Raw genomic sequence first — 26924 nt, 5'->3', positions numbered from 1 at the left:
GCGCTCCGCGGCAGGCTGGACCTCCGAGGCGCAGAGGACTCCCTGCCGTAGCCAATCAGCAGCCGGCGAGGCGCGGCCACTTCCTGGTGGGAAGGCTGGGCTGTCTGCGGAGCTCGCTAGTCCCGGTGTCCCGCTTCGGGTTGCGCGCGGGTCCGGAGCGGGCGCGGCTAGCGCAGGCTTGGCTCCCAGTTCCTGTCTGCGTGTGGGGCTCCCGCGGCTGAGCCTGGCCGCTCCGAGTAGCGCCATGTCCAAGCCACCTCCCAAACCGGTCAAACCAGGTAAGAGTTCTGCGCGCTGCGGGTACGGGTCTCCAGGCTGCGGGACCCCGTGCCGGAGTTCCCGAGGAGCGCCCTCGGACTCTGTATGCACTGCTCGCCAGGACGTTCTGGCGGTGTGGTGGCAGCACCTAGGTCGCGGCCACTTCCTCATATTTCGGCGTGTCGCTGTCAAGTTGGAGTTCTTGACCGGCTGGCGAACGGGAAGTGCGCTACGGCTGGGTGGGGTTTGCACCCTCCAGCTGCGGGGCTCGGACTGGAGCGGAACGGGGACCCGAGGTTTCCAGAGAGCTTTGGAGAGCTACACTGGCACTGCCAACCGGACAGCTGGGCTGCAACCCTCTCGGCTCCTAGCTTTAGGACGTAACGCTCTGTCTTGCATGCAAGTGTTTTGCTTAGGGTGACTCGGGCGAACTAAACTGGAGAGAGTACGAAGTTCCTCAAAACAGTTTTCTTGGCCACTCTTCCTGGTTCGCTTTTTTAAAACGTCGTTCTTAGAGTAGTTTCTGTGATGTGGAGAAACGAGAGCATTTTAAGGGACTGTTATATGTCAGCTTGACAAAATAAACTCGTGGGAACTTTCATTTGGATAGGGAACTAACAGGAATCGTAGAAAATAGGAGATGAATGATTGACGAATTCCCAGCCCTCTTTTTTCCAGTCTCCTGCAGCTTTGGTATTACAAAGGCTGAAACTTGAGCCATATACTATCAACCTTTATAGCCGCTTATGCTGCTTCAGTGATTTTTTTTCCTTGAGTTTTTTTTTTATTAAAGTGACAGTCACTTAAACTTCAATAATTATCCAGTTTTCTTCTTTTGTAGCAGCATCAACTCCTGAATCTGAAAATAATGCACACACATTTGCGAAATAGGCATTCTCTGTCGACATAAATTCTTCAGGGCCGCATATGAAGGAAGTGGCTCAGTCTGGCTTTGGCCTGAGCCGAGGCTGGGTGGTGCTGGTTGAGGCTGCCTTCTATGTGAAATCTGAGAAGTTTGCAATTTGCAATTTAGATGCGGATGTATGAGGTGGCAGTTTTGTAAACTCATATGTAAGTCAGGACCTCAAGTGTCCAACTAAGCTGAGTTCTTTGATGGCTAAACAAAGCACTTGATTTTGAAGAATGTGTTAGACAATCAGGCCGTGAGGTTTTTTCATTCCTCCAGACACATTAAAAGTGAAGTCAGTGTTGGGTCTGTGGGTGCTGGCAGGAGTCTGCCTTTGTGTACGTGATTGTGAGCTTGTGTGTTCATGCACCTTTGGGTGTGGTTTAGGACTCAGCCTGTTACGAAGTGGAGATTGGCTCTGGAAACTAGTTTTGTTGTTTACATATCTGCCCTTTCCTCTCCAGCAAACCAGAAAACACATGGCTAAACATTTGTACTATTTAGAGAGAACTCTGACTTCACTGGGATTTATAAGTGAGGCCCAAACATACATAAATAGGGTTGCCATGAAAATCACTTTATTTACCTAGTAACAGAAAGAGAGAAATATTAGTGTTAGTCGAACTTAAAGCAATGTGCTGGCTTACTGGAAAACAGAAACCTTTATTTTCATACTGTCCCACATGTAAACCTTTATTTTCATACTGCCCCACATGTACTGGGTGCTAGGCACTGGTCTAGTCATCCATACATGTTTGAACTCATTCCCTTCTCAGTAACCCTACCAGGTCAGCACCATTTTTATTCCCATTGTCTAGCGGGGGGGAAGTAAGGCACAGCAGGTTAACTCATCTCCTAACAGCAGTGGGGTGGTGATGTATGAATCGTCGAGGAGTACAACACACACGCTTGATTCCAGGATTTGTGCTTTGCCCCTGTGTGAAGAGCCCTGAATATTTTACAACTGGATAGGACTCTGAAAGAACCAGGTTTCTGACCCCAGCCGGACTCTTATGCACAGCCGTGCTGAATCCCCACTGCAGGTGTACTGTGCTTTCTTTCCTGCTACTCTAGGCAAGACATGGGGATGAAGGTCTCCAAAGAAGCCCGACATCCACGAGAACGTATTTAAGTTTTAATTTTTCATCTATTGCTTTGTTTATACTCTCTCCAAATGTCTCTTCTCCAAAATAATGCTAAACATTCAAATTATCAAACAGAGTTGGGGAAGAGAGGAAAGAAAAAGGCTTGGGGCAGAGAGGGAAGAATAATAAGTAAGCGAGAAGAGAAGTAAGCTGGTAGGCATGCACGCCATAGACTCCTGTAAAGTTACCAAAAAGAGCGGTCACGTGATTCTCAGCCTCATGCAGACAGATGAAAGACCAACCATAAGGCCTGTAGTGCTCAGGAAATTAACATGTGTTCTTTATTCTGGGAAATAGTTACTTTAATGGCACTGAGATCTGGGACAAGAGTTCCCAGAGATTCTCTTCCTGTGTTGGACAGGGTTTCCGTAGTAGCAGAGTAAGACAACATGGCTTCTAATTTAATGGGCAGCACTGGAAAGACAGGAGCCAGATGAAGGGACAGCGAGGGTCAGAGGACTTACTGTAAGAGCCTAGAGGCAGGTCTTACTTATCTTTTTTTTTCTGCTGCAATTTAAATGATTCAGGATTTCTTTTGGCGCACAGTTCATGAGTATAGCCTACTACAGTAGGAAACTCCTGGAGACAGCTGGCCTCATGACATCTACATTCCAGAAGAGAGAAGGATGGATGCTCCCACTCGGATAGCATCCTCCTTTTTATCAGGATGGGGTGCTCAAAGAAGGATGGTGTTGCCCTTGTTTAAGATCAGAGTTCACAACTCAGTTAACCGCATCAAGGTAATCCCTCCAGACATTCTTAAAGGCTGACTTACTCTGGATGATCCCCATGGGTAAATCTGGAAGCTTGTCCCCTGTATGGTTCCACAGCCTGGTTCCATGAAGCATCACAAATAGCAAGGGACATTAAACAACAAAGTTAATGCATCTTTCCCACTAAGCAGCCTGTATGCAGCAAGGGGCCACTGGTGGGAGGAAGCTGCCCAGGCAAGTTCTGGTAGATCTTTAGAGGAGAAAGCTCTCCCAATCCCAACCCCTTTTTCTCCCATGAGGGTTGGGGGAGAAGGGGAACATTCAGAGTATTCCCCGTAGAAATTTTTTGTTTTCTGCTTTCTTTTCCCCTTCTGTTTCTTTCTGAGACAGTCTCACCATCTACCCCTAGCTGGTCTGGAACTTACTGTGTAGACCCTGCTTACCTGGATGGAACACTGAGCTCCTGGGTATGGAGATCCAAGGCATTCGCCACCCTCCTTGGTTTCTGGTTTAGACATTCCTTGATGTAGCCTGTATTTTAGGCTACTGGGCACTGGGAGTCCCAGGAACTGTAGAATGCAGCTTCATCCTTACTCGTTTGGTCCTAACTTAGTTTATGTATCTACAATTAGATGTCTGATTATACCCATTTAATTGTTTAATCTTGTGATTAAAAAAGAGAACAAAAAAAAAACCACAACAAATATGTATAGTGGTGTCTGGAGAGAAGCCTGGTTATACAGCATGCAGCACCTACCTCAAAAACCAAAACGTAAATAATAGAATATATTTTTTCTATTTTAGAATGACAAATACAGATAATAAACAAATAATATTAAAGTTTATAAACCATCCTTATCGCCTAGAAATAATCACTGGTTAGATGAATAAAATCTGTTTTTTTCCCCTGTAAATCAGTTTTAATTATGAAAAGAATACAGGAGCAGCTACCTTAGAATGCTGCCCAGGTTGTTTGGCTGGGATATGTTTCCATTCTGTTTTGTCTGTGATACACCTGAGGCATCATTTCAGCCACAGTGTGCACCTTGTGTGGCATTTTATCTTTTATGGGATCACTTTTGGCCCATGAAGGTTTGTCTCTGAATCCCGCTGCTACTCATTAGATATGGCACGGAGACTCAGTCTTCAGTAGGTCGACCATTCTCCTCTTCAGATCCCTCTGGCCTCTCAGCTTGTCTAGAGAGCTTTTGTGTGGTTTTCAGCCACTCTTGCACTGCAAGGAGGGTGGCTCTACCCAGCTGGTCAGTGTACAGGACAGAATGTTGTTCTCATAGACAGCGTTTGAGAAATCCGATGGGCCATGGGATAATACACGCACTGAACGCCACATGAACCTTGGGGGCATCTCATCTTGGATAGATTTGGTGACAGTCCACTGGGGTTGGAAACCTGATGTCTGACCTTGGCCATCTCCTTCAAATGGCTCATTGATTGTGGTGGCGAGAGGAGAGCAGCATAAATACTTCATGTGACGGGTGAAAATAAATGTGTGGTACTTACGAGAAACCTGCCAGGTCTCTGGGTTCTTTTGTCACTTACCGTAAAAATGTGAAAAGGGTTGCAAGTATGCTCTTTAAACAAAACTTGAGAGGAAAAGGGTTTCTGTCTAAACCGGTCTCAACTGTTGTGTAATCCATCCCTGCATAAATAATGAACCACCTGGGAGAGCAATCGCTTGACTTTCAGATGTACAGGGCTGCTGGTTTCTCTTATAAATGTGATGAGTTTACACCCAGTGGCTGAGTAAAGTCAGAGGGAAAACATTTTGCAAATTCCCTGGATGATGATGCCAGTGATGGGGAAACCTAACATTTCACTGGGTGCCTGTGTCAGGAGGGTAGCAAACACCCCGTGTCCTCTGTCTCCTGTATTTATTCTGACTTCCCTGTGAGATACGTCCCTGTATCCTTGTGAATGCTGTGGCTTGGAAATAGGACTCAGGCTTTAACTGGACATGTAGCTTTTGTTTGTGTGTGTGTGTGTGTGTGTGTGTGTGTGTGTGTGTGTGTGTGTGTACCATAGTGCAGCTGTGGAGGTCAGAGTGTAGCTTGCAGGGGTCTGTTCTCTCTTCTACCACATGAATCCCACAAATCAAACCCAGCTTGTTTGAGGTACCTGGGTTGGAGGTCCCTCAACCCACTGAACCATCTTCCTGGCTCAAATTAGAGGAATTTGGAGAAAAATATACATACTAGTGCCAAGAGAGCCTGGGATCCTTTAAAACTTTTTCTTTTTTTCTTTTTTTCCCCCGGAGCTGGGGACCGAACCCAGGGCCTTGCGCTTGCTAGGCAAGCGCTCTACCACTGAGCTAAATCTCCAACCCCGGGATCCTTTAAAACTTCTGCATGTTTGCTAATGTTTGTTTAAGGGGAATCCTCTGAGTGCAGTTAGATCATTTCTAGTCTTTTGTTATATTGGTGCTGTAACAGTCTAGTTTTGAAAATTTAAGACATGGCCCTGGAGTGGAATTTGTTTATCAGAAGTTGGGTTCACTGTCTTTTTCAGAGACATTTCGAATTTATTATTTCAGCTCACCTAACCACCAAAACTTATGGCCCAGCCAAAGCAGGAACTTAATCCATTTGCCTTGGATATCACAGATGATCAGAGGCCAGGAAGCATGGGGCACAGAGCTGGGGGAACTGAGATGTCACAGAAAGGGGCAATGTAAGAAGGGTCTTGAGGTCTGAATAAGAGTTTGCGGGAGTGTGAAGGAGAAAGTCATTTGACTGACGTACAGAGAAAACAACCCATCTGGTATGCATGTTTGACTGACTGCAGGTACCAAGTTTAGGAATCCAGGGGAACTTGGTACACACACTGCAAATTGTGTGTGTGTGTGTGTGTGTGTGTGTGTGTGTGTGTGTGTGTGTGTTGAATTAAAGTGAAAGCCATTTGCCTAGGTTTTGGAAAATGGTTCTGTTCCATACAGAAAGTGAGAACTGGGGCTGGAGAGATGGCTCAGTGGTTAAGAGCACTGACTGCTCTTCCAGAGGTCCTGAGTTCAATTCCCAGCAACCACATGGTGGCTCACAACCATCTGTAATGGGATCTGATGCCCTCTTCTGGTGTGTCTGAAGACAGCTGCAGTGTACTCATATACATTAAATAAATAAATCTTTAAACAAAAAAAGAAAGTGAGACCTGAGCTGCTCGCTCTGGTCCTCCCCCACATCGACGTGGTCGGGTATTGGTTCTCTGCAGTTGTTGAGTGTGTAGCTGTAGTGAGAGGTTAGGGACTTCCAACGGAGAGAACAAGCTACTTGGTGACTGATGCTGCCGGCTTCGTCTTTGCCAGATAGTTCCTACTTTATTTTGTAACACCTTTTCGAGTGTTACAGGCAAGTTTCTCAACCTATTTTGGAGCAGAAATTAAAGGGGAATTTTGAAGTTGTACGTTTTGATTGGTATGGGATTTTAAAACTGCAACATCCCAAAGATTTTGACAAGCTATTTTGGTTTTATATTCTTGGGATTCACCAAGCACTTGGAGTCCCATCTTTTCTGCTGGCTCCCTTCATGTTTTTGGGAACTTGTGAACAATTTAAACTCAACAAACTAAAGATAATATCATAACTAATAACATCGTATCTAAGCTAAAGGGGTTTAACTCAGGCCCCTTAAGAGAATCTGAAGAAGCACCAGGCAGGGTCTTCTTGACTTGCCTCATGAGAGTCTCCTGGCTTTCCTAACTCACTCCTGTGAGACCAGAGCTGTCTTCAGCATAGGGTTCCTGTGGAAAGGCCATGCTTTCTTCAGACTCAGAACAAGCACTGCACTTCCTGGGAGATGCTGCCACATCCCGACCCTCTGAGCACAGGTGAGGGAGGGCCGTAGATGACACCCAGCTGACAGGCGTCTCCGACTCAGGAGGTCTGGAAGAGAGCTGTGTCTCATCTTTGCTTACAGTCCAGATTCTCTCACTGACCTCTGATGCATCGCTTGCTGAGGTTTCTGGGGTTTTCTAGAATACACACTCTGCAGCTGCTTTGGGGTCTGTTTTGATGAACCAGTGAAGCTTCATCTTGGTTGTCCTCCTGGAATACCAGAATTGGAGACATTCTTACAATTTCTTTGGGCAGAGACACTGGCTTTGAAACACTGTATTAGAAACTATCCCCTCCCAAGTTTGTATACCAAGCATGTACCGAAATTGAAATTGAAGTTTCTGTTAACATCCTTAATTTCTGTTGGGGAAGAAAACTGCCTGTTCTGCCATGTCTGGGTTTAGGCTATAAATCCAAATCACCTACTGAGCTGCCTACCAGGATCTCACCCTAACATAAGCTGCATTCTAGTCAGAGCTGCTGCTGTGGCAACCGGTGCCGTCCTCTTACTGAGAACCCCTCCCATCCCGTGTGGGTTCTGGTTCTTGCTGAATACCTTCCTTCCCCTCCTGGAGTGCCAAGTCTGTTCATGAATGTTGAGGCTCCGGGGTTCTTTGGGGACTTTTGGTTCCTAGGAGTTGGTCTTGCTCTGTTTTCTATGCCAAGCTCTTGCCCAATTCCTGGTTCTCTGTCAGGACACCTGTTCTGGCACTCCCATTTGATTGGCATCTAGGTCCTGGATGCTCCCGCACTTAGGCAGACCCTAATGGCATGGCCAGCTGTTTTGAGCATGGTAGTAACATCTTAAGTATCAGGGCCACAGGCCTAGGAGCCTTAACATAGTGTCTTACTTAGGACCATCCTGGTCTTCCTCATGCACAACAGTTAGAACTTGGGTTCTTTTTTTCTTTGTCCATTGGCCCTCAGGATGAATTCACTGCTTCTCATCTGATTTAAAGCACCCACAGTGTTAACCCAATTATTGATCTGTTGTGGTTCCCATCTCCAAAATCCTCACATTAAAATAGAAGCCTGAGATGTCGCTCAGTTAGTAAAGTGCTTGCCGAGTGTGCCCAAAGACCGGGGTTCGATCCCCAGTATCACACACGCCAGGCATGATGGTGTACCCTGTCATCCCAGCACTCGGGAGGTAGAGAAAGGAGGGACTGACACTTAAGGCCAGATTTATCTATATAGCAAGCTTGGGGTTAGCATGGACTACGTGAGACCCTGTCTCAAAACAACCAAAAGGTACATATGCAGTAAGAAACAAGCTTCTAGAAAGGAACTCCCTGAATGACTCTGTAATGACCGGATTCAGAATTCACCTCAGAGTGACCTTTTGTATAATTTTCATATTTCTGAATAATCCCACCCACTTGGAGCTTTTAGTTATTTCCTGCCTGCCCCTAGCTTGGTGCTTAGTGCCCATGTGGCTTCACAGTCATGGAGAGAGGGAATACGCCAGGTCGGACTTCCATGAGTGATCCTGAGAGCAGAGGATGGTGTGAGCACTAGGGTGGGGTGTGGTGCTGTGATGAGTAAATCAGATTCCCATTTCACAGTCTCCAGCCATGCTGGGTGGTGTCGTGACTACAGCTAACTGGAGGAGACCATTGGGAGCCTGACAGGATGCTCCAGGGGCACCGTAGGCTCGGGTTCTAACGAGACCATTGTAAAATGTGACCGTGCGTGCATGGCTGCCAAGACAGGCTTTCTTTGTGACCTTTACTAATTAAGCTAACATTTTTATGATTTGAGGAACTTTTTTTTTTTTTTTTTGGAGCTGGGGACCGAACCCAGGGCCTTGTGCTTGCTAGGCAAGCACTCTACCACTGAGCCAAATCCCCAACCCTTGAGGAACTTTTATAATGTGTCTTGATCATATTTCTACTCTTCTCCCAGCTCATTTTAGATCTAACGTCTACCTCCCTACCCCTCCCAACTTTGTGTGCCCCCAACCCCCTTCCCGTTTTTAGTAACTCACTGAATCCCTTTGGCGTGTGGTCAACCTAGGAGCATGGTCCTAGCAGGGGACAGACATGCCCTTAAAGAAAACTGACTCTCTTCCAGAAGCTACCGACCCACATAGGATTTTATGTAGAAAGTGTTGGCTCTGTGGATGTGAGCTCTAGGAGTACGACTTGTAGTTTTTAGGAATTCATTCTCTGTGTAAAATATCCTTTGCAGCTCACCTTTCTGGAGCACTCCCATCTTGTCTTTCTGACCCTTATAAACGTGACAAGCCTAAACACTTAGGTTCAAGGTCAGACTCTGCTTTATAGGAACTCTCATGTTTGATTCTAGGCACGAGGGTTTTCATGGCTGCTCTTTAACCAGAGGGTTGAGAAGGCTTCCCCAAAGAGAAGGACTGTTCGCATGTTACTCTGCATGAATGAGGTGTGTGCATTCGACTAAGGAACTGAAAGCCTCCTCTTTCCTTCCCCTCTCTCCCCCAACTCCTAAGCAACGCTTACATCTGGGGTTAAAATGATGAGCTTAGGAATTTATAATTATAGTGATAGGAACAAGTTTTATTGTTGTGCCTTTAGGATTGGAAAAGTTATGTTTATAGAGGATTATAAGCCCTGACATATTAATTTATTGGGACAGATGGAGAGAGATGGCGAGCTCCATATGTGGGTGGATGGTATAGAGAGTGAACTTATGGTTATCTCAGGGAGTATAGTTCAGATGACCATGGCATGTGGGTCAGGCCACAGTCCTGAGGGTGCAGGCTTCTCCTTCTTCTGTCCCAGCCTCTCCTTTCTCATCTGACACAGCAAATGATGCCACAGGATTTGGGCTTGGGAGGGAATTAGGGCACCTTCAGAGTTTAAGGGCCAGTTCCTCAGTCTCCTCCCACCTATGTCACCACACTCATAATATGCATTAATGCAAATGACATTTTAAAGCCTAGTATGGCCTCAGAGGTGAGCAGGACCTTGGGTCTTTTAGTGTCCTGAAAGGGAGGTACTGTTTGTGGCCTTCAAAGGTTGTTATTCCCCAGTCAGGGCATGACAGAAAGGGGGGTTTCTACTCTCACTGTCCTGAAATTTACCCTGTTCTGATGGTGGCTCCAGAAAACCATCTTTTAGTTTATCTGCTCCTGTTCTCTGAGGAAGTTCTAGAGGCCTTGGCTCCCCTTGGACCCTTCCTTCCTAAATCTGAGGTGTTTGGGGAGAAGGTAACCTCTGGCCCTGTGGGAGCCTCTTAGACTTGCTGGGCTTTCCAGACCTCCTGATTCTGTCAACTCTTCCTTTCCACGAATGGTCTCAGCTTTGAAGACCATCTCTTACCACCTTCGTGTCTGCTGCTGAGTCGCCATGGTTGAGGAGATGGAGACTCCAGGCCAGGCCTTGATGGGGATAGCATTAGAAGTACATTGTACCATGTATGGGGGGCCACTGTCTGTCCCTGTCTCTCCCATGGAGGCATTCACATACAGGAGTGGCGCTGCTGTGCTTGAGAATCCTCTCAAGGGAGGAGTCTCCAGCTGAAAGCTAGTGTTGCAGTGAGTGTGACTTGTGGTTACTGTGTTGATTTCTTACAGATAGCTCCCCTGAGCTCATTTCCCTTTTTTAAGTACTCCCCCTCCCACCTCTCACCTCCAACTGGGGATTAAGCCAAGGGCCCTACATGCAAGCCTTCAACTATAGCTCAAGCCATTTTTTTTTTTTTTTTTTTTTTTTTTTTTGGACAGAGTTCTCACTAAGTTGCCCAGGCTGGCCTAGCTTGGCCTTGAATTTGTAATCCTCCTGCCTCAGCCTACTAAGTAGTGGTATTTTAAGACTTTACCATCAAGCCTGACTCTCTTAGACACCATCTTTGTGGTCTCTTGGGTATACTGTGGAGAAAAGTATTGAATCCTTTTGTTTTTGGAAGACGAAGGGCTCAATTTTCAAAGGTAACCCCTGTTGATTTTTTTTCCTGGCTCTTTTCTTGTGATTTTTACATTTTATACACACCCAGACTTTGCTGTGTTAAACCAGAGTTTGAGTATTAACTTTCTGCTATACAAATTTGGCCACTCTCTGGTATAATAAATATACTGTCCGACTACTTGAGCACTGGGCTTTGGTGGTTCTCTCTCGTACATTGTAAATCTTTGTTTCTGTGTCAGGTTTGAAGAGATCATATGTACTGGAGACATTTGTAGGGTTCACACATGCTGAACACAAATCCAACATTGCCTTGTCTTGGTAGTTATGGGCCCGTGGGGGCTGAGGCGAAGAGTGTCTCATTAATGCTAGTGTTCTAGATATTTAAATCTGAAGGGTTTTTTTTGTTATTGTTGTTTTTTTTTTTCACAAGATTTCTAAACACTGGTTGCACACATTGATATATGAAATGATCTGACCTGTGGTTTCAAATCATGGACCTCCCAGTGGTAGGGCAGGATGTCTGTGATTAGTTATGGCTAGTACACAGAAGGGGCGAAGATGGGAGTGCCGGAGAAAATAGCAACAGAAATATGAGTGAGTAACTGAAAGGAAAAAAAAAATTAAATGAAATTGTCTTTAGTTTAGTGTGTGTGTGTGTGTGTGTGTGTGTGTGTGTGTGTGTGTGTGTGCATCCCATGAACCGTGAGTCTTTTTAAAGCACTTGAGAGAGTCCACACATGACACATGGACCTAACTAAACACTTCTAGGAGAGTTGGTTACGCTTGCCTTCTTGTCTGATAATGTAGAATCTATACTCAGTTCTTAGTCCCTGGAAACAATATGGAAGACAGCTTAAGATAAAGTGTGGTCCCCTCTCCCCCACTCCTTGTCTTGAGAGAGCCCTAGCAGAGGTTCATGCCCCAAGCCTGAGCTCTCTCTCACCCTTTCTTCCACCCACTGTTGGGTGCAGATGATGACCAGCCCAGGATGCACTCCCTGCCCTCCAGCCCTTGCATACTCACTCTGGTCTCGGATCTGGGACTTCCTTTCCCTGCCGTCGTCTCTTTGCATGGGTACCTTATGCTATCATTTTACATCAAAAGAGATGTCGCCTCCTGTCACCTGTGCTGATTTCAGATTTCACCATTCAGTCACTTTGTGGATGTTTTTGCTATTGTTGGTATTTAACTGTCTGATGTTTCTTTTCATGGCCATTTCAGGGAGAAAAGGGGAACAAAGGGACCCCATTAGTAAACGCTGATAAATGCACATGTTTTCCAAGTTGTTCTTCAGTAGGATGCTAATAAAGAACATGTTTTCTTGTAATTCCTATTCACTCTCGACAGTTCATATCTAAAGGAAATAAACACGACTTGTAGCTTTGCCATGCAGGGAAGTAGCATTTGGTGTTTTCCTGTAGTTTCTCTGTGTGCATATCTTGCTTTACATAGCTGATTGCATGTACAGCCAATCTCTTACATATTAGCGAAACATAAATTTGTTCCCTCAAAGCTATATTTTTCAAACAGTACTGATCCTAGGGACTTGGATATAGGGGACCACTCTACCACTGAGCCAGGTCCCCAGCCTTTCTACTTTGAAACAAGCTCTTGCTCAGCAGTCCCAGCCTGAAATACCTGCTCTCCTATTTGGTGGCTATAAATTTGTGATCATCTTACTTGAGCCTTCCAAGTACCTGGGGTTATGGGATGGTGCCACCAGGCCTAGCTCAAAACCAATTTTTAAAGATAATGATAAAACTTAAGTTAAAGGTAACTTATATTCTAGAACTGTATACATGTATAGCAATGAATATTTTAGCAATGAATAATCCTATTTTCATGTCCCTAAATATGTCTTGAAAGTACAAATTTAAACTCCTTTAATTCTCCAGCAGCCAAGGGATCTAATATATATTCTGTTCCCTTAATAGAAACATTGAGATTTTTGCTAGAATATTGTATATGATGCATTCCCTACTATACAAAACTAGGAATTTGATAAGAATGTTTTTGTCAGTGACAACAAAGACATATGCATTAAGTCCCAAATAATGTACAAATGCACACAATGATGACTGACCCAGACACATGTGTGTCAGAAGAAGTACCTGCTACTTTGTCTATATTAATGTTTTCACTCTCAGGAACCTCTGTTAAAAGCTGGATTCTCTGAGAAGTGTCCAGTGCCGAGAGCCTGGGTTCTTCATTATGACCTCAGCGGTCTGGTCAAAGCCTCATGAGCCCATGTCCTTAGGGGATCTTCTTCCTGGTTCTGTGTTCCCAGACTAGGGGCTTTGCATCCATAACTGCAGCTATAAAATATGGGTAATAAACTCTTTGGCTTGTTTCAAGGATTCAGCGAATCACTGCAGGTTAGTGCTTTGCACGGTGCTTGGCCCATGGTAAATACATGTCTTGGAAATGTGAGTTTAGAAGGGTCATTTCATTTTTAATGAGTGGCTTTAGTGTTGGGGATTTCCCCTCTCGGGTCTTGGATATGTAGAGTCGTTTTCCTGGCTAATGTCTTATATAGGAGGAAGCCGAGCCCAGCCTCTTCGGGGGTCTTTGTAGGGCACGCAGGCTGCAGCTCTCCTTGCTTGGCCACAATGTGCCTTTGTCTAACTTGTTACCTTCAGAAGCGGCCATGGGATAGTGCTTTTCTGTGCAGGGACAGATACTGAATATTTCAGGCTTGGTGGGCTGCGTGAAGTCTGTGAGGGAGCCAGAGGATGTGCAAATGGACAGCCATGTTGTGATATATGATGGATCTTCACTTCTGGACACTGCATTTGAGTTCAGGTGATTTTCATGCACTGGGAACTACTGTTTAACACTGTAAAGTTTGTTCTTAGGTCATGGATCATATAGAAACAACTAGGCACTGCTGTCATTGTCAGTGCTGGGCTTCTGCCTTTCGCAGCAGATGGTCCGTGTAGTCTCCAAACTGGAATCATTTTCTTCCACTTTTCGGCAGTCTCCTCAAAACTACTGAGGTTTGGGGAATGGTTAGCAGCTGTCTTCCCCACTCTCGCACGTTTAGTTTAGTTTGGCAAAGAGCTTGTCCTTCGGAAGTTTGAGTCCTGGTCTTTCAGATATTTAAGTTGTATGTGGAAGAGATAGAAGGAGCCAGCGTGCGTGATCTTTCAAGAAGTGAGAAGTAGCTAGGCTGAAGGGCACTGCAGAGTAGACGCAAATGAAAGAAAAAGACTAGAAAGGCACAGTGTTAATAAACAGAACCCTCTTGTTAGGAAAACACTGGCTACTGTCTGTAAGGAGCCCGCCATTTCCACAGCTGAAATCAGGACACATCGCACACTCTTCTGCCTTCCCCATGTCGTCCTCTTTTCGAGCTGGAGAGAGGGGTAGGAGAGAAGAGGTCGTGTTGGAATAAGAGGAATAAAAGCATGGTTCACAATCTCTTCTGTTAAATATGAGGATTGATTTGCTTCAATCCAAGAAAATGCCTGTGTGGGAAGAAATGTATTCAGCTGCATTAGTCTTCACATCCACAGCTCTTGGACGTTACTGGGCCTCCAACACACTGACTTTCTTCCCAAAGAGTCTTTATTTTTGAAGCAGTGGGCTTTTGTGGAATGACACACATAGGAACCCAAGCCAAAGAATGTGTTCTGAGATAATCTCTCATTTATGGGCCTTGGAGTCCACAGAGCACAGCTGTTTCCTTTCACCTCAGGAGTGGAAAGATGGTTTTGGTTCTTGGATACCGTCCCTTAGACTCCTCTGTTTCGTTTCGGAACAGAAAACATCCTGTTTCAGGGGCTGGGGAGATGGCTCAGCAGTTAAGAGTGCCTGCTGCTCTTGCAGACGACTCAGGATCAATTCCTAGCACCTAAGAAGTGACAGCGTGAATGTAACTCTAACCCCAGGTGGTCTGATGCCCTCTTTTAGCTCCCAGGGTCCCTGCACTCACCTGCACATACCCATATGCAGTCATGAAGCCTGTATAAACAAAAATAAAACAAAACAAAAACTTAAAAACAACAGAAATAACCATCCTGTTTGATCGGGCGTGGATGATGTAATACATGTGCCTGTTAGAAAGCATTAATGCTTTCTTTCATTTACCCCGAGAATATTCCAAGGTAGTAACATTTGTTTTTGTACATGAAAAGTATAGTATAATATTAATATTGCTTTCATTATTTTAGGCAAATGTGAAAAATAAATGTACATATTAATTTCATGTTTTCTATAATTTATTTTTAGTCAAATAACCTTTTGAAAATTCTAAAATTGGTCATACTATTTGCTTTTGAGGGGGAGGGGAATGGTGTATTTTTAATGCGTAGCTGAATCTGACGGGGAAATATTTTGTACTCTTTATAGAGTTGTTTAGCAGATAGCCTGGAGTGTGCTTTTTTGAGTTTTATCTTTTGACCATAGCTTCTAGTGAGTAGCTAGTTACCGAGTAGTTGAATGCCTGAAACTGAGGGGCCATTCTCACTCAAGCCCCACCACACTCAACTCCCTCAATCCCATAGGCCTATGGTCATACCATAATGCAAAATGCATTTAGTCCAACTTGAAAAGTCTCCAGAGTTTTTCACACTCTCAATACCAAGTCTCTCCTGAGGCAAACTCTTATTTATAACCCCCCTATAAAATCAAAAGGCATCCAATGGGTAACAACACAGAATATACATTGCCACTCCAGAAGGGAGGAATGGGGTATAGCGAGGAAACACTGAACCAAAGTAAGACCAGAACCCAGCAGGGCAAACAGCAAACCCTGCAGCCTATGTCCAGTGCCTGCTACTTTAGTTTCAAAGGACTCAGAGGCTCTGCCCCTCCAGCTTCGCTGCCTGAAACATTGCTGGTTCCTCTCCCTTTATAATTCTGCTGGGCAGAGATCTCGTGGCTCTGGCATCTCCAGCATCTAGGGTTCTCCTCTGCTACTCAGCTCCACATCACAGCTTTACACAATGGCTTTTCACAGTCTCTTGCTCTTTCAGGGCCTTCATGCAGGACTCTCTTGTATACTGACTGGCCTCTGCAGCTCTTTGAAGCCATGGAGGACAAATCCAATACCCCTTCATTCTTGCATTTGTTATGCCCCTAAAGCCAGTCGTATCGTGTGGACATGGGTTTACACTGCTAAGTTCTGCTGCCAGCTTGGGATGGACCCTGAATCACACTACACTTCAGTGCTTAGTTGCTTCCTCTGAGAAGAAGATGCCTTTAGCTCTCTTCTGTAGTTTGGAAATCTAGCAAGTAGGATCTGGCCCTGAGGACATCCTCCTTTTGTTCAATGTAGGGCAGGCCTCTGCTTACTCTCTCTAATCTCTTAACAATCACAGCATCAAGCCTGTAACATCATCAAGCTTCCTGTTGTTCTTTTCTCTACAAACTCTGAATTTTGCCTTACTCGCTCTCTGTCATTGTAGACTACCTAAAAGTTTTCAATAATAGCCTTTCCACAGATTCAATATTGTGCTGCTTTGAAATCTCCTCTGCCAAGGAAATCAATCTATCGCATTTTAATTCAGTATTAGGCAGGTTCTTAGGACAGGGACAGATTGCAGCCATTTTTTTTTCTTTTTGCCAAAATATCACAGGACTGGCTTCTAGCCCAGCACTGTGAAAGTCCTTGCTTCCCTCTGAAAGCCTTTGAGCTGGGTGTCCATGGTGGCCTCTGTTAGTGCTGTTGTTCCCTAGGTTCCCATGAGGATGATTCTTTACACTCTGATATAGCATTCAACTGCTTTCAAGTCTAAAGTTCCAAATCCTCCTAAACACATGGCCACATTCTTCATAGAAATAGCCCACTCTCTGGCACCAACTTCAAGGCCAGCAGAGCATAAGAACAGGAAGTGAAATTTTTCTTAAAATTGAGTAGTATGATTCCCTACTCTGTCCCCTATTCCTGGACTCTTGAATCCAGACTGAAGTACTGTGTATTGGATGCTGATTCAAAGCATATATTGCCTTCCCAGAACCGTTAGGCCTAAGCAAGCCCTGAGAGTACAAGCAAGTTACATGAAGGAATTTCCCAAATGTCCATGGTTTTAACTCTTATTCTAATACCTTCTGTTCCCAAGCATGCACTGATGGCTTCATGGAGTATGCTTATGATCAGATACCTGAGGAAGAGAAGACTAGGGCTTGGTTTATTGATGGTTCTGTGCTATGTGAAAGCAGAAATGGACAGTTTCAGTGTTGCAACCCTCCTTTTGGGACGTCATCCAAGCTATCACCACCTTTGGTGCTATAACTGTGTCTTTAAAAGGCCATTGCCTCCGCCATTCTATCAAGCCATTTGTTTTAGGATGGTGGGGAACATGGTAAGTCTTGTGGATTTTGTGAGCACACACTCTGTATTGCTGTTCTTTGACCATGGTCAGAAGCAATACTGTGTGAGATAGAATGATAAGGCATTCAGTAAGACCACTGATAATAGATTTTCCAGATGCATTACATGCAGCAACAAAGGCAAATCTATAACTAGAATAAGATTTTATTCCAATAAAGTTAAAGCAATGTCTTTTCCACAAAGAACGTACAATCAGTATGCTGTCATGTTGTTGGCTGGTCATTCCTCGGACTTGTGCCATTTCTTTTTTTTTTTTTTTTTTTTTTTATTAACTTGAGTATTTCTTATATACATTTCAAGTGTTATTCCCTTTCCCGGTTTCCGGGCAAACATCCCCCTCCCCCCTCCCCTTAACATCCCCCTCCCCCCTCCCCTTACTTGTGCCATTTCTTATCGGTGGCCCATTGTTGGCCTCCGCATACAGCAGCAGCTGTAGCTGCAGCCAGGTCAGCCTTGGCAAGTAGAAGTTCATGTTATCAAGTCTCTGCACAACCTCCATCTCTGTCACCATAGCCACTTTGTTCATGGACCCACTGGGAAATGACCAGGGAAGAGATGGCTGGGGAAAGAGGCTGATGGTTCACAAAAATGGGTTGTCCTAACTATGAGTATTGGCTCCAGTGCTGAAGCCATCTCTTGAGGAGCACTTGCACAAGACAAAAATGTCCATTCGGAAGCTTTATCTACGTATTTCTTCTTCGAATGCCTTTCTCACCAATTTTTCTATCATGCCCCTTCCAAGTCTCTGACCGTCCAGCCAAACCACTGGCTTCAGTTCATGAGTCAGTAAACCGTCAAACATCTGGACATTTATACGTAACAAGCAAAATGTAAGGCCCAAAATTCTGCCCACTGTGAAGGTTTTCCTTTGCTACAGTGTCTTTCATGTTTGTCACAGAAAGGGGTTTTTAACACTGAAGCTCTCCACTTCTGGGTGGTGCCTTCATATAGTGAAGAAACATCAATAAACCAAGCCCTTGACTTTGCTTCCTCTGTCAACTGGTCATAGGGCAAATTCCATGAAGCCATCAGTGCATGCTTGGGATTAGAAGAAGGTGTGGTGACAAAGTTAAAACCACAGACATTTGGGAAACTTCTTCATGTAACTTGCTTTTTCTCTCAGGACTTGCTTGGGCCTAATCATGTGTATATTACCTCTATTTGATAATGGATTACTGCTGTGCACCCCTACATTATGAATTAGTGGGTCAGATAATACTCAGCTTGGTGTCCCATGGTGTGTGTGTGTGTGTGTGTGTGTGTGTGTGTGTGTGTGTGTGTGTGTATGTGTATGTGTGATCTCTCTACCCCAACCCCCTCAAGTTTCTACAAACTGTTCAGAACAGGTTAAGAGCTGTCTTTCAAAGGGAGACAATTCAGCAGACAATGATAGATCCTTACTTCAAAATCCCCCAAGTGTCTGCTATGATTTATTCACAGTGGTCTGTTTGAGACTGCAGATGTCATCCCTGTCTGCCACTGGCACCTTAAGTACTATCAGCTCTGCCCAGTCATATGGTCCAAGTGGCACATCAGCCAGGACCTATTGAAGAGCTTTCTCCTACTCCAGGTCCCATTTAACCATAGTGTCTTTCTGAGTGACTTGGTATATGGGCCAGAGAAACAAACCCAAGTGAGGAATGTGCTGCCTCCAGAATACAGAAGTGCCCACTACGCATTCTGTTTCTTTCCTGCTAGTGGGAGGGTGGATACAACCACTTATCCTTAACCTTAGGAAGGCTATTTCTGCATACCCCATACTACTGGACTAGAAAGTTTACCGAGGTAGAACACTCTTAAACTTTGGTTGGATTTATTATTCGGATGTACATATGCGTTACCAACATTTAAATCCAAGGTGTTTGTTGTCTCCTTTTACATGGTCCGATCAGTGTAAATCTTACCAATATAGTAAACCAGTGTGATATTTTGTGGAAGAAACGAATGATCAAGAGCCCTTCAAAATCAGTTATATCAAGTGCTGGAGAGTTAGTTGATAAACCCTTGAGGTAGAACAGTGAAGGTGTTATTGCTGGCCTGGCCAACTGAAAACAGATTACTTCCTGTGGCCCTTATGGACAGATATCTTCCTGTGGCCCTTATGGACAGATATCTTCCTGTGGCCCTTATGGACAGATATCTTCCTGTGGCCCTTATGGACAGATATCTTCCTGTGGCCCTTATGGACAGATATCTTCCTGTGGCCCTTATGGACAGATATCTTCCTGTGGCCCTTATGGACAGATATCTTCCTGTGGCCCTTATGGACAGATATCTTAAAAAAAAGTATTTCTAAATAAATACCTGCTCACCAAGCATCAGGAAATGTGTTATCTATTTAATTAAGATTATGTCTGAAATAGCAGCTGCGGTTAAGAATTACTACTTGATTAAGTCTTTGCTGGCAGCTGTCATAGTCCATGATCCGTCTGTCTGTCTTCTGCATAGGCCAAATAGAGAAATGTGGTGGGAATTACTAACTGTATGCTTCAAGTCCTTGATGGTAATGTTAGTTTCTGGAACCTATTCCAGAACGTGATACTGGGTCTTTTTGTTTTTGTTTTTGTTTTTGTTTTTGTTTTTGTTTTTGTTTTGCTGGTATGTTGGACTATCCAGACCATATCCTATAAGACTGTCTAATAAATCCCCTTTTAATGTATGTATTCATACTATCGGTCCTATTTATTTAAAGAACCCCAACCAATGCACCCACCAACACTAACACATCGTTATCTCCCACAGACAAATTTATAGTGCAATGTATCCACCATCACAGCACTACACAATCATTTCATTGCCCTAACATTTTATTTTTGCTCCCCCTTTTCTTCCCTTTGATCTTTATGCTGTCTCTGTAGTTTCCCCCTTTTCAGAAAGAGAGAGGGGGGTGGAGAGGGAGAGGAAGGGAGGGAGAGAGGCAGAGACAGAGACAGAGACAGAGACAGAGACAGAGACAGGGATGGGGTCAGAGATGCAGTAGTTTTCTCAGATTGATTACTTTTACTTAGCATTTACTTGCATTGAAGTCTTCTCCATCTTTTCATGACTTGTTAACTGATTTCTCTTTATTACTAATAGTATTCCATTTTCTGGCCATGTCTTTCTAGGCCAGTCAATTGTTGTAGCTTGAGGATTCGTAGCTAGGCATGTTTGGGACCACCAGCCCAGGGAAGGCACCATCTATAGTGAGCTAACTGGACCCTTCCACATCCATCTTCAGTTAAGAAAATGTACCACAGGCCACTTTCAGGGTGGGTGAAATTTTTCCACTGATGGTCCCCTTTCCATATGACTGGTTTCTGACAAGTTGACAGAAAATTGGCCAGTGAGGCCGCAGAGCCCAAATAGTATAGGCTTTTGCCAGTGTTCTAGATTATCATCCAGAACTTGGAGGTGAGACCTTATTACAAAATACACCAATGACTTAACATGCTTAAGTCATAGAACATTGCAAAATTATGCTGGTGTGGACCTGGAAGGTTCATCTTGCATGCTAGCTTTCACAGTGCTGGAAGTGCTCTCCGAGCTACTAGTGAGGAAAACTAACAGGAAATGGAGAGCAAACCAGTAAGCAGTATTCTGTGGCCTCTGTATCAGCTCCTGCCAAGTTCCTGCCCTGCTTGCATTCTGCCCTGACTGCCTTTAGTGAAGGACTGTGATGTGGAAGTATAACAAAAATAAACCAGTACCTACAAGTTGCTTATTATGGGCACACAGTTTTATCCACTATAGAAGCCCTAACTAAAATACTTACGAGTCAACAACTCCAAAAGAAGTTATGGACACCTGGCACATGGCGTTTTACTTGTTAGCCTCCAGTGTCCAGTGAGACACTGACTTTATAGGGTAATTCTGTCTTCATTGTTCTGTGTGTGGGTATATGCTGGTTGGATGCAGGCTTGTGAAGCTCTGCCAGCCCTTCATTAACGATAAACAAGATAGATTTGACATTTGTTGCCCACTTTTACAAGTTCTTAGTCATCTCAGTGTTGTCTCAGGGTTCCAGAGGTGCAAAGACAAACACTGGAAAAGCCTGCACTTCCTTTCCCTGCCCAGGAAAGACCAGATCTCTTCCCTCTACTTTCACCCTTCTGTGACCTTGGCCTTTATGTTTTGAAATCTAGGGCCAGCCTTCCTCCAGGGGAAAAGACAACACTTGGTTATTGATGACAGTCTTCTCTTTTCTAGGGGAAAGGGAGTTGGTGAGAAAAGGAAGGGGCAAGGCTGAAAAATTAGACATCAGAAACTGCGGCCGTGGCCAGTGGCAGTGCGGCAGTGGTGGTAGTTAGAACTGCTTAGTTCAGAGATCAGCTCTGTTTGGATTTTCCTGCAGTACCATCTGAATGCTGCTAGATCATCCCAGACTCATTTACGACATTCAAGATGAAGGTTATGTCGGGCCTTTTTGGGGGCCTTCATTCTTCTGGATCCCAATTTCAGACCATTTCCACAGACTCTTAGCCTCTGGGTCTCTCTGTTGTATGTAACAATACTTGGGTGAGAGACTGAGCAGAGAGGCTCAGAAAGCTGTGCTGCCTGTTCAGGAGCCCAGCTCTTTAACATTTGTGAGTCTCCCTTCCTTAGCTAAGCTCGGAATTGATCAATGTTTGTTCTTGATCTATTGTTACAATGCCTGTTGTTAGATGCCTGTCAGGATGTCAGCAAGAAACAGAGCTGGGGTTTCATCCCCTAGACACTGCTGTAAGCCTGAAGTCCACAGAACATCGTCCAGTGTTAACTCAGTATGTCAAGAGGACCAGTGGATTACATATTAGTATGAATTATTCTAACAACAGAATATTCAGGCCCGTGGGCCTGCAACTATAAGAAATCTTCTGGTTTTGTGATTCCTTAGTCTTTGGATGTTTCTGTTAAAGTCTATCATTTCTAGCTCATTGGATTTTGAGAATTCCAGCCCTGATCTTTTAGAACATGGAGTGAAGAGGAGAGATAAAAGGCTAACTAACGCCCTGTATTAAGCAGAAGTAGGGTGCTGGGGTGAACTGCCTTCTGCGTTTTGCAGATGGAACACTGCTCTGTGTATCTCGCTGCTTGTCCTGCAGTGTTTAGCAGCAAAGGGGAAAGAACTTGATCTATGCAAATCGGAGGTTTCTTCACTTACTTTGTATTTACTCTCAGGTTCTTTAATTTTTATTGAGTTTTATCTGAGCCCATCAAATTGTCATCGGATCTTGTTTACAAGATCATCCACGTCTTTCATCCTTATGATTCTCTGAAGGAAACTAGAAAGTTCTATCGGTGTTGATCACAAAAGAACTGCTTCTTTTGGGGCTTCCCTTTGGAAAGTTTGAGGTAACTGAGATAACTAATCCCACAGCTCAGCGCAAGCCTTTCCTGCAGCTCTGCCTCCTTCCCCTGCCCTCCTTGGTTTTTTTGTTTTTGTTTTTGTTTTTGTTTTTAAAGTTTTATGTATTTTATGTATGTGAGTACACTGTAGCTGTTTTCACACACACCAGAATAGGGCATTGGATCCCATTATAGATGGCTTCGAGCCGCCGTGTGGTTGCTGGGAACTGAACTCAGGATCTCTGGTAGAGCAGTCAGTGCTCTTAACTGCTGAGCCATCTCTCTAGCCCGCCTTCTTTGTTTTTGCACCAATTTTCACTATATAGAATGTGCTATGTAGATCAGTCTGGATCTACATGGTAGGATTAAAGGTGGCTACCTCTCACCTGACCTCTTCCTTTCTTTGGATGTTTCTTTTCTCCATAAATAAGGGTTGTGAGCTATGGATAGTCTCCAAACAAGCAAACTAATGAAAAGAAGAAAAAATTACATTTATTTCAGTCAGAGAACTTTCTCTTGATACAAACCAAGAGGGTGGAAGGGAGGGAGGGAGGGAGGGAGGGAGGGAGGGAGAGAGAGACAGAGAGAGAGAGAGAGAGAGAGAGAGAGAGAGAGAGAGAGAGAGAGAGAGAGAGAGAGAGAGAAAGATTTCAGATTGCCTCTGTGTGTGTGTGTGTGTGTATGTGTGTATGATGTGCCTATGTATGCTGTGTGTATTATGTGTGTATGATGTGTATGATGTGTATGCTGTGTGTATTATGAGTGTGTGATGTGTATGATGTATATGATGTATGTGCTGTCTGTATTATGTGTGTGATATGATGTGTGGTGTGTATGTGTGAGATGTGCAGTGCTGTGTGTGTGTGTGTGTGTGTGTGTGTGTGTGTGATATGTGTGTGTGTGTGTAAATCAGAGTTAACCTCAAGTGTCCCTCCTCAGGTGCTATACACCTTGTTTGAGCTATCTTCCCAGCCCTGTTTGCTTTTTCAGACCCTGTTACAGGCTAACCTGGACTTACTGTGTGGGTAGCCCAGGGTAGTCTCACACTCATGGCAGTCCTACCTCAGCCTTGGAATGCTAACATTGCAGGTGTGAGCTACTGCACTTGACAGAGGTTTTCTGGTAGACTCATTAAGTCACGGGAGAATCTGAGGTGCTTTTCCTTTGTGGGATGTTTACAGGAAACAGAATGGTTTCCTTCCCTGCTCAATATGAGGTATGGTTGCTATTTTCACATATTATAAATATTATATACATTCAGTGCAGTAAATGTAACTGCAATTTAAATTAGAAGGTGAAAGGCCCCATAAATGGTGTAGTTGTTTAAGGTATGTGTGTGAGCCTGTGCGTGCAGGTGTGTGTATATGTGTATGTGTGAAGGCCAGAGGTCAACACTGGATGCGTTCTTCTGTTGCTCTCCACTTTATATTTTGAGACAGGGTCTCTCACTGAACTTGGAGCTTCCTGCTTTGGCTATACTGTCTGGCCAGTTAGCTCCAGGGTTCTGTTTGTCTCTTCCTAAACAAGCCACCACACCCACGTTTTTACATGAGTGCTAGGAATAACCTAGGTCCTCATGTTTGCATAGCAGGAACTCTGCTGACTGGGCCACGTCTCTAGCCCAGATATTTTCTTTATCAATTTGCCACATGATGGGCATGTAGATTGATTTCCCGATTTGCTAACTGTTAGCATTCCTTTTTAATGATTCTATCATGCTGATGAATCAGAGTTGACTGGACATAGTTTTCTCCCAGTAGACATTAGGCTCATTCCCATCTTTCTGGTCTTACAGTCTTCAATATACTGGTTGCCAGCCGTGTGTGGTAGTTTACTGATGTCCATGGCTTGGACTTGGTGTCTGTGGTCTCTGATGCTGCCAGAGGCCCTGTTGAGGACCATGGGCCATCCTGCGGCTAGAGGCTGTGAATATCTGTCGTCTGTTCTCCCACTGGAGGCCATATTGATGTCTACAGCTACCACTGACATTAGCCATGTTACACTGAAGGCATGCGGCTGTCTGTGGTCTATGCTGCTGCCTGAAGCAGTGTTGATGTCCATGGGCCAAGCTGCCACTGGGGATCATACTGGTGTCTGTGGCTTGTGTTGCTCTAGAAGTCATGTTGATGTCTGTGGCCTGTGGTCCTGTGTTGCATTATGTTGTATTATAAAATATGTTCAAATAGCCACAGATAAAGTGTAAGGTGAAAACATATTCTGAAGCAAGCTTCCTTATCTGCCTCTGAGGCCAGTTTTGAATGGGACTTAGTTTGGATGTCATCTCTAAAGGATCTTCCAGAACATGGACTAAACTGTTACTAGTTTTAAGCAGACAGCCCTATTTTGATCTCTTTCTTAGCCTGCCTAACTTGTATTAATTTTGTGAACTTAAATTCATACTGTATACAAAGTAGCTGCTGGGAGATTTAACAAAGTCAGGCCCTTTCCTTCTCATTACTGAGCCAGTGCCAATGACAGGAGCGCTGGAGGAGTGCTGCGAGCATGTGGGATGCAGGGGGACACAGCCTTAGGTTCTTTTCTTTCCTTCCATCTTTCCGTCCTTTTGGAAAACATAAGTTCCTAATAGATTAATTTTAAAAATTTAAAATCATTTAGATTGTTCTTTATAATTTTTGTTAGGATTTTCATCTCTCTCTCTCTCTCTCTCTCTCTCTCTCTCTCTCTCTTTCTTTTTTTTGAGACAAGTATCTCTTTGTGTAGTCCTGGGTGACCTGAAACCTCAAACTCTCTGCTTCTTGAGTGCTGAGATTATAGGTGTGTACTACTATACCTTGCCTGGCTACTTACCTTTAAAGATTAATTTTACTATTCATTTATTTGTTTACATGTATATGTAGGCTGCATATCCTACATGTAGAGACAGAAGCGTGTTCAATCCTCTGGAGCTGCAGTTATGAGCTGCCTGAATAGGATCTGTATGGGGTCTTCTGAAATAGAGACAAGTGGTCTTAACCAATGAGCCGTCTCTCCAGCCCCCTCAGCCCCTTAGCTTTGTGTTTTTAAGTTTGATGTTACTATTAGGACTGTCTATACTTAGGGCAGAAATGCAGTGCAAATCCCAACTCCTGTCAAACAAAGCCATCTCTCAGAGACACATGCTAACATTCACTTAACAAAAAATTTAAAGATTTATCCAATAGGTGAAAAGATACTTCCTCTAAAGTTAAATTGCCAAATAAACTTTTAATTTGGGGATTCTAGCAGGGAAAAAAATCAATAATAACTTAAAAGTAAAGTTATAAAAGAATTGATCAGATGTTTTTTTTTTTTTCTTTTTTTAGGGCAAGTTAAAGTCTTCAGAGCTCTATATACGTTTGAACCGAGAACTGTAAGTATTCTGATTTAAACTGTAAAGTTGACCCAGCAATGTAAGATGACTTTAGTCAGACACCTGTTCTGGCCTAAGTAGTCTGCTCCTTCCGCGATACTGGAAATAATTCACAGATGGCCATTCGGTCCCTTTCCACTGCTCTCCTCAGTAAGCAGAACTAAACCCCAGGTTGATTTGACTGGCCTGAGACTCTCTCACACCGCTTCATCCCTTTGTATGATGACATCTGTTTCCAAGTCACCCAGTGGCCTGCATGCAGAAATATCGATAAGCTTTAGAGACCCAGTCTGAGTCAACCTTCATGTGAGTCACACACCAACTTTCCTTACCTTCTCCTTGACACTCTACCTCACACCTTCTGCCCAACAACTGGAGTAGTTCTTTCCTATCTCTTCTGTCTGCATTTTTCCATTGCTGTGGTCCTGGTTTCCATCCACCCATCCACTCATGGTTTAGCAAGCTCATCATCAGACTGGATGAGGCCTTGGTTATTGTAGCTGAAGGCTGAAGAGGAAAGCTTGCTAACCGTGAGTGAGCCAGCCAGCTCCACTCCCCTCATTTCTCCAGGTTCCTGCCTGAGCTCATGTCCTGATCTCCCTCACTGATGGAAATATGAGCCACACCAGCCCTTTCCTCCCCAACACTGCACAGGTCAGTGTTTTAATAATAGCAACAGGAAGGAAAGCATAGGAAATACACTCTTTATCTTTCTCCATAGCACCCATCCCTGCAGTCACATTCTTGAGTACTAATTCACTAGCGCCAGGTCGGAGCCTGCCAGGAGTTCACATTCTGCCCTCTCCTAAACCTGGATACCCAGTTCCTCATTAGCAATGGGAATACTGCTTACTGCTCCGTGCTACAGCCCTCCTTACCATCCTGACAAGGTTCCTACTTGAGGTTCATCACCTGGTAATCATCAGCCAGTGGCAGTGGTGTTAATAGCTGGTCCAAGTCTTGCATACTCAGATGAGCTCTTCATGGTGAGGAGGCTTCTGGGGCACAGAAGGTGTTGGTGAGGGTGGGCTGTGGATAGAGTGTTTGTGGAGGGGGCTGCTGTTGCAACATCACCAACTGGAAACGTTGGTCACAGACAAAGTTCTTTATAATCCTGGAAGCCAGGCCCCCCAGATTGCACAAAGGGCTAAGGCAGGCAGAGTAACCTGAGCAAATCTT

At 44.4% G+C, this 26924-nt stretch overlaps 1 protein-coding gene and 1 long non-coding RNA gene across 2 annotated transcripts in view; one reads left to right on the top strand and one right to left on the bottom strand.

The window, feature by feature from the left end:
• The first annotated feature begins 78 nt into the window (after positions 1–78).
• The window catches only part of Ostf1 (osteoclast stimulating factor 1), a 47189-nt gene continuing 20343 nt past the window's right edge, over positions 79–26924 (top strand). Inside the window, exons 1-2 of the mRNA NM_148892.4 lie at positions 79–278; positions 25699–25745. Of these exons, the coding sequence (NP_683690.2) occupies positions 245–278; positions 25699–25745 (81 nt within the window). The 5' untranslated portion in view covers positions 79–244. The remainder of the gene's footprint in view (positions 279–25698; positions 25746–26924) is intronic.
• Positions 6332–12912, bottom strand: LOC148007872 (uncharacterized). The gene is made up of 3 exons (XR_015647987.1): positions 12867–12912; positions 11779–11957; positions 6332–7081 (listed from the first exon to the last, which is right to left on the bottom strand). It is a non-coding gene; the product is annotated as an uncharacterized LOC148007872 (long non-coding RNA).

The sequence above is a fragment of the Rattus norvegicus genome, chromosome 1, assembly GCF_021556685.1.
Source record: "Rattus norvegicus strain SHRSP/BbbUtx chromosome 1, alternate assembly SHRSP_T2T, whole genome shotgun sequence".
Classification (NCBI taxonomy): Eukaryota; Metazoa; Chordata; class Mammalia; order Rodentia; family Muridae; genus Rattus; species Rattus norvegicus.
The sequence above is the reverse complement of the archived record's forward strand: the minus strand, read 5'-3'. Positions and strand labels throughout refer to the sequence as shown.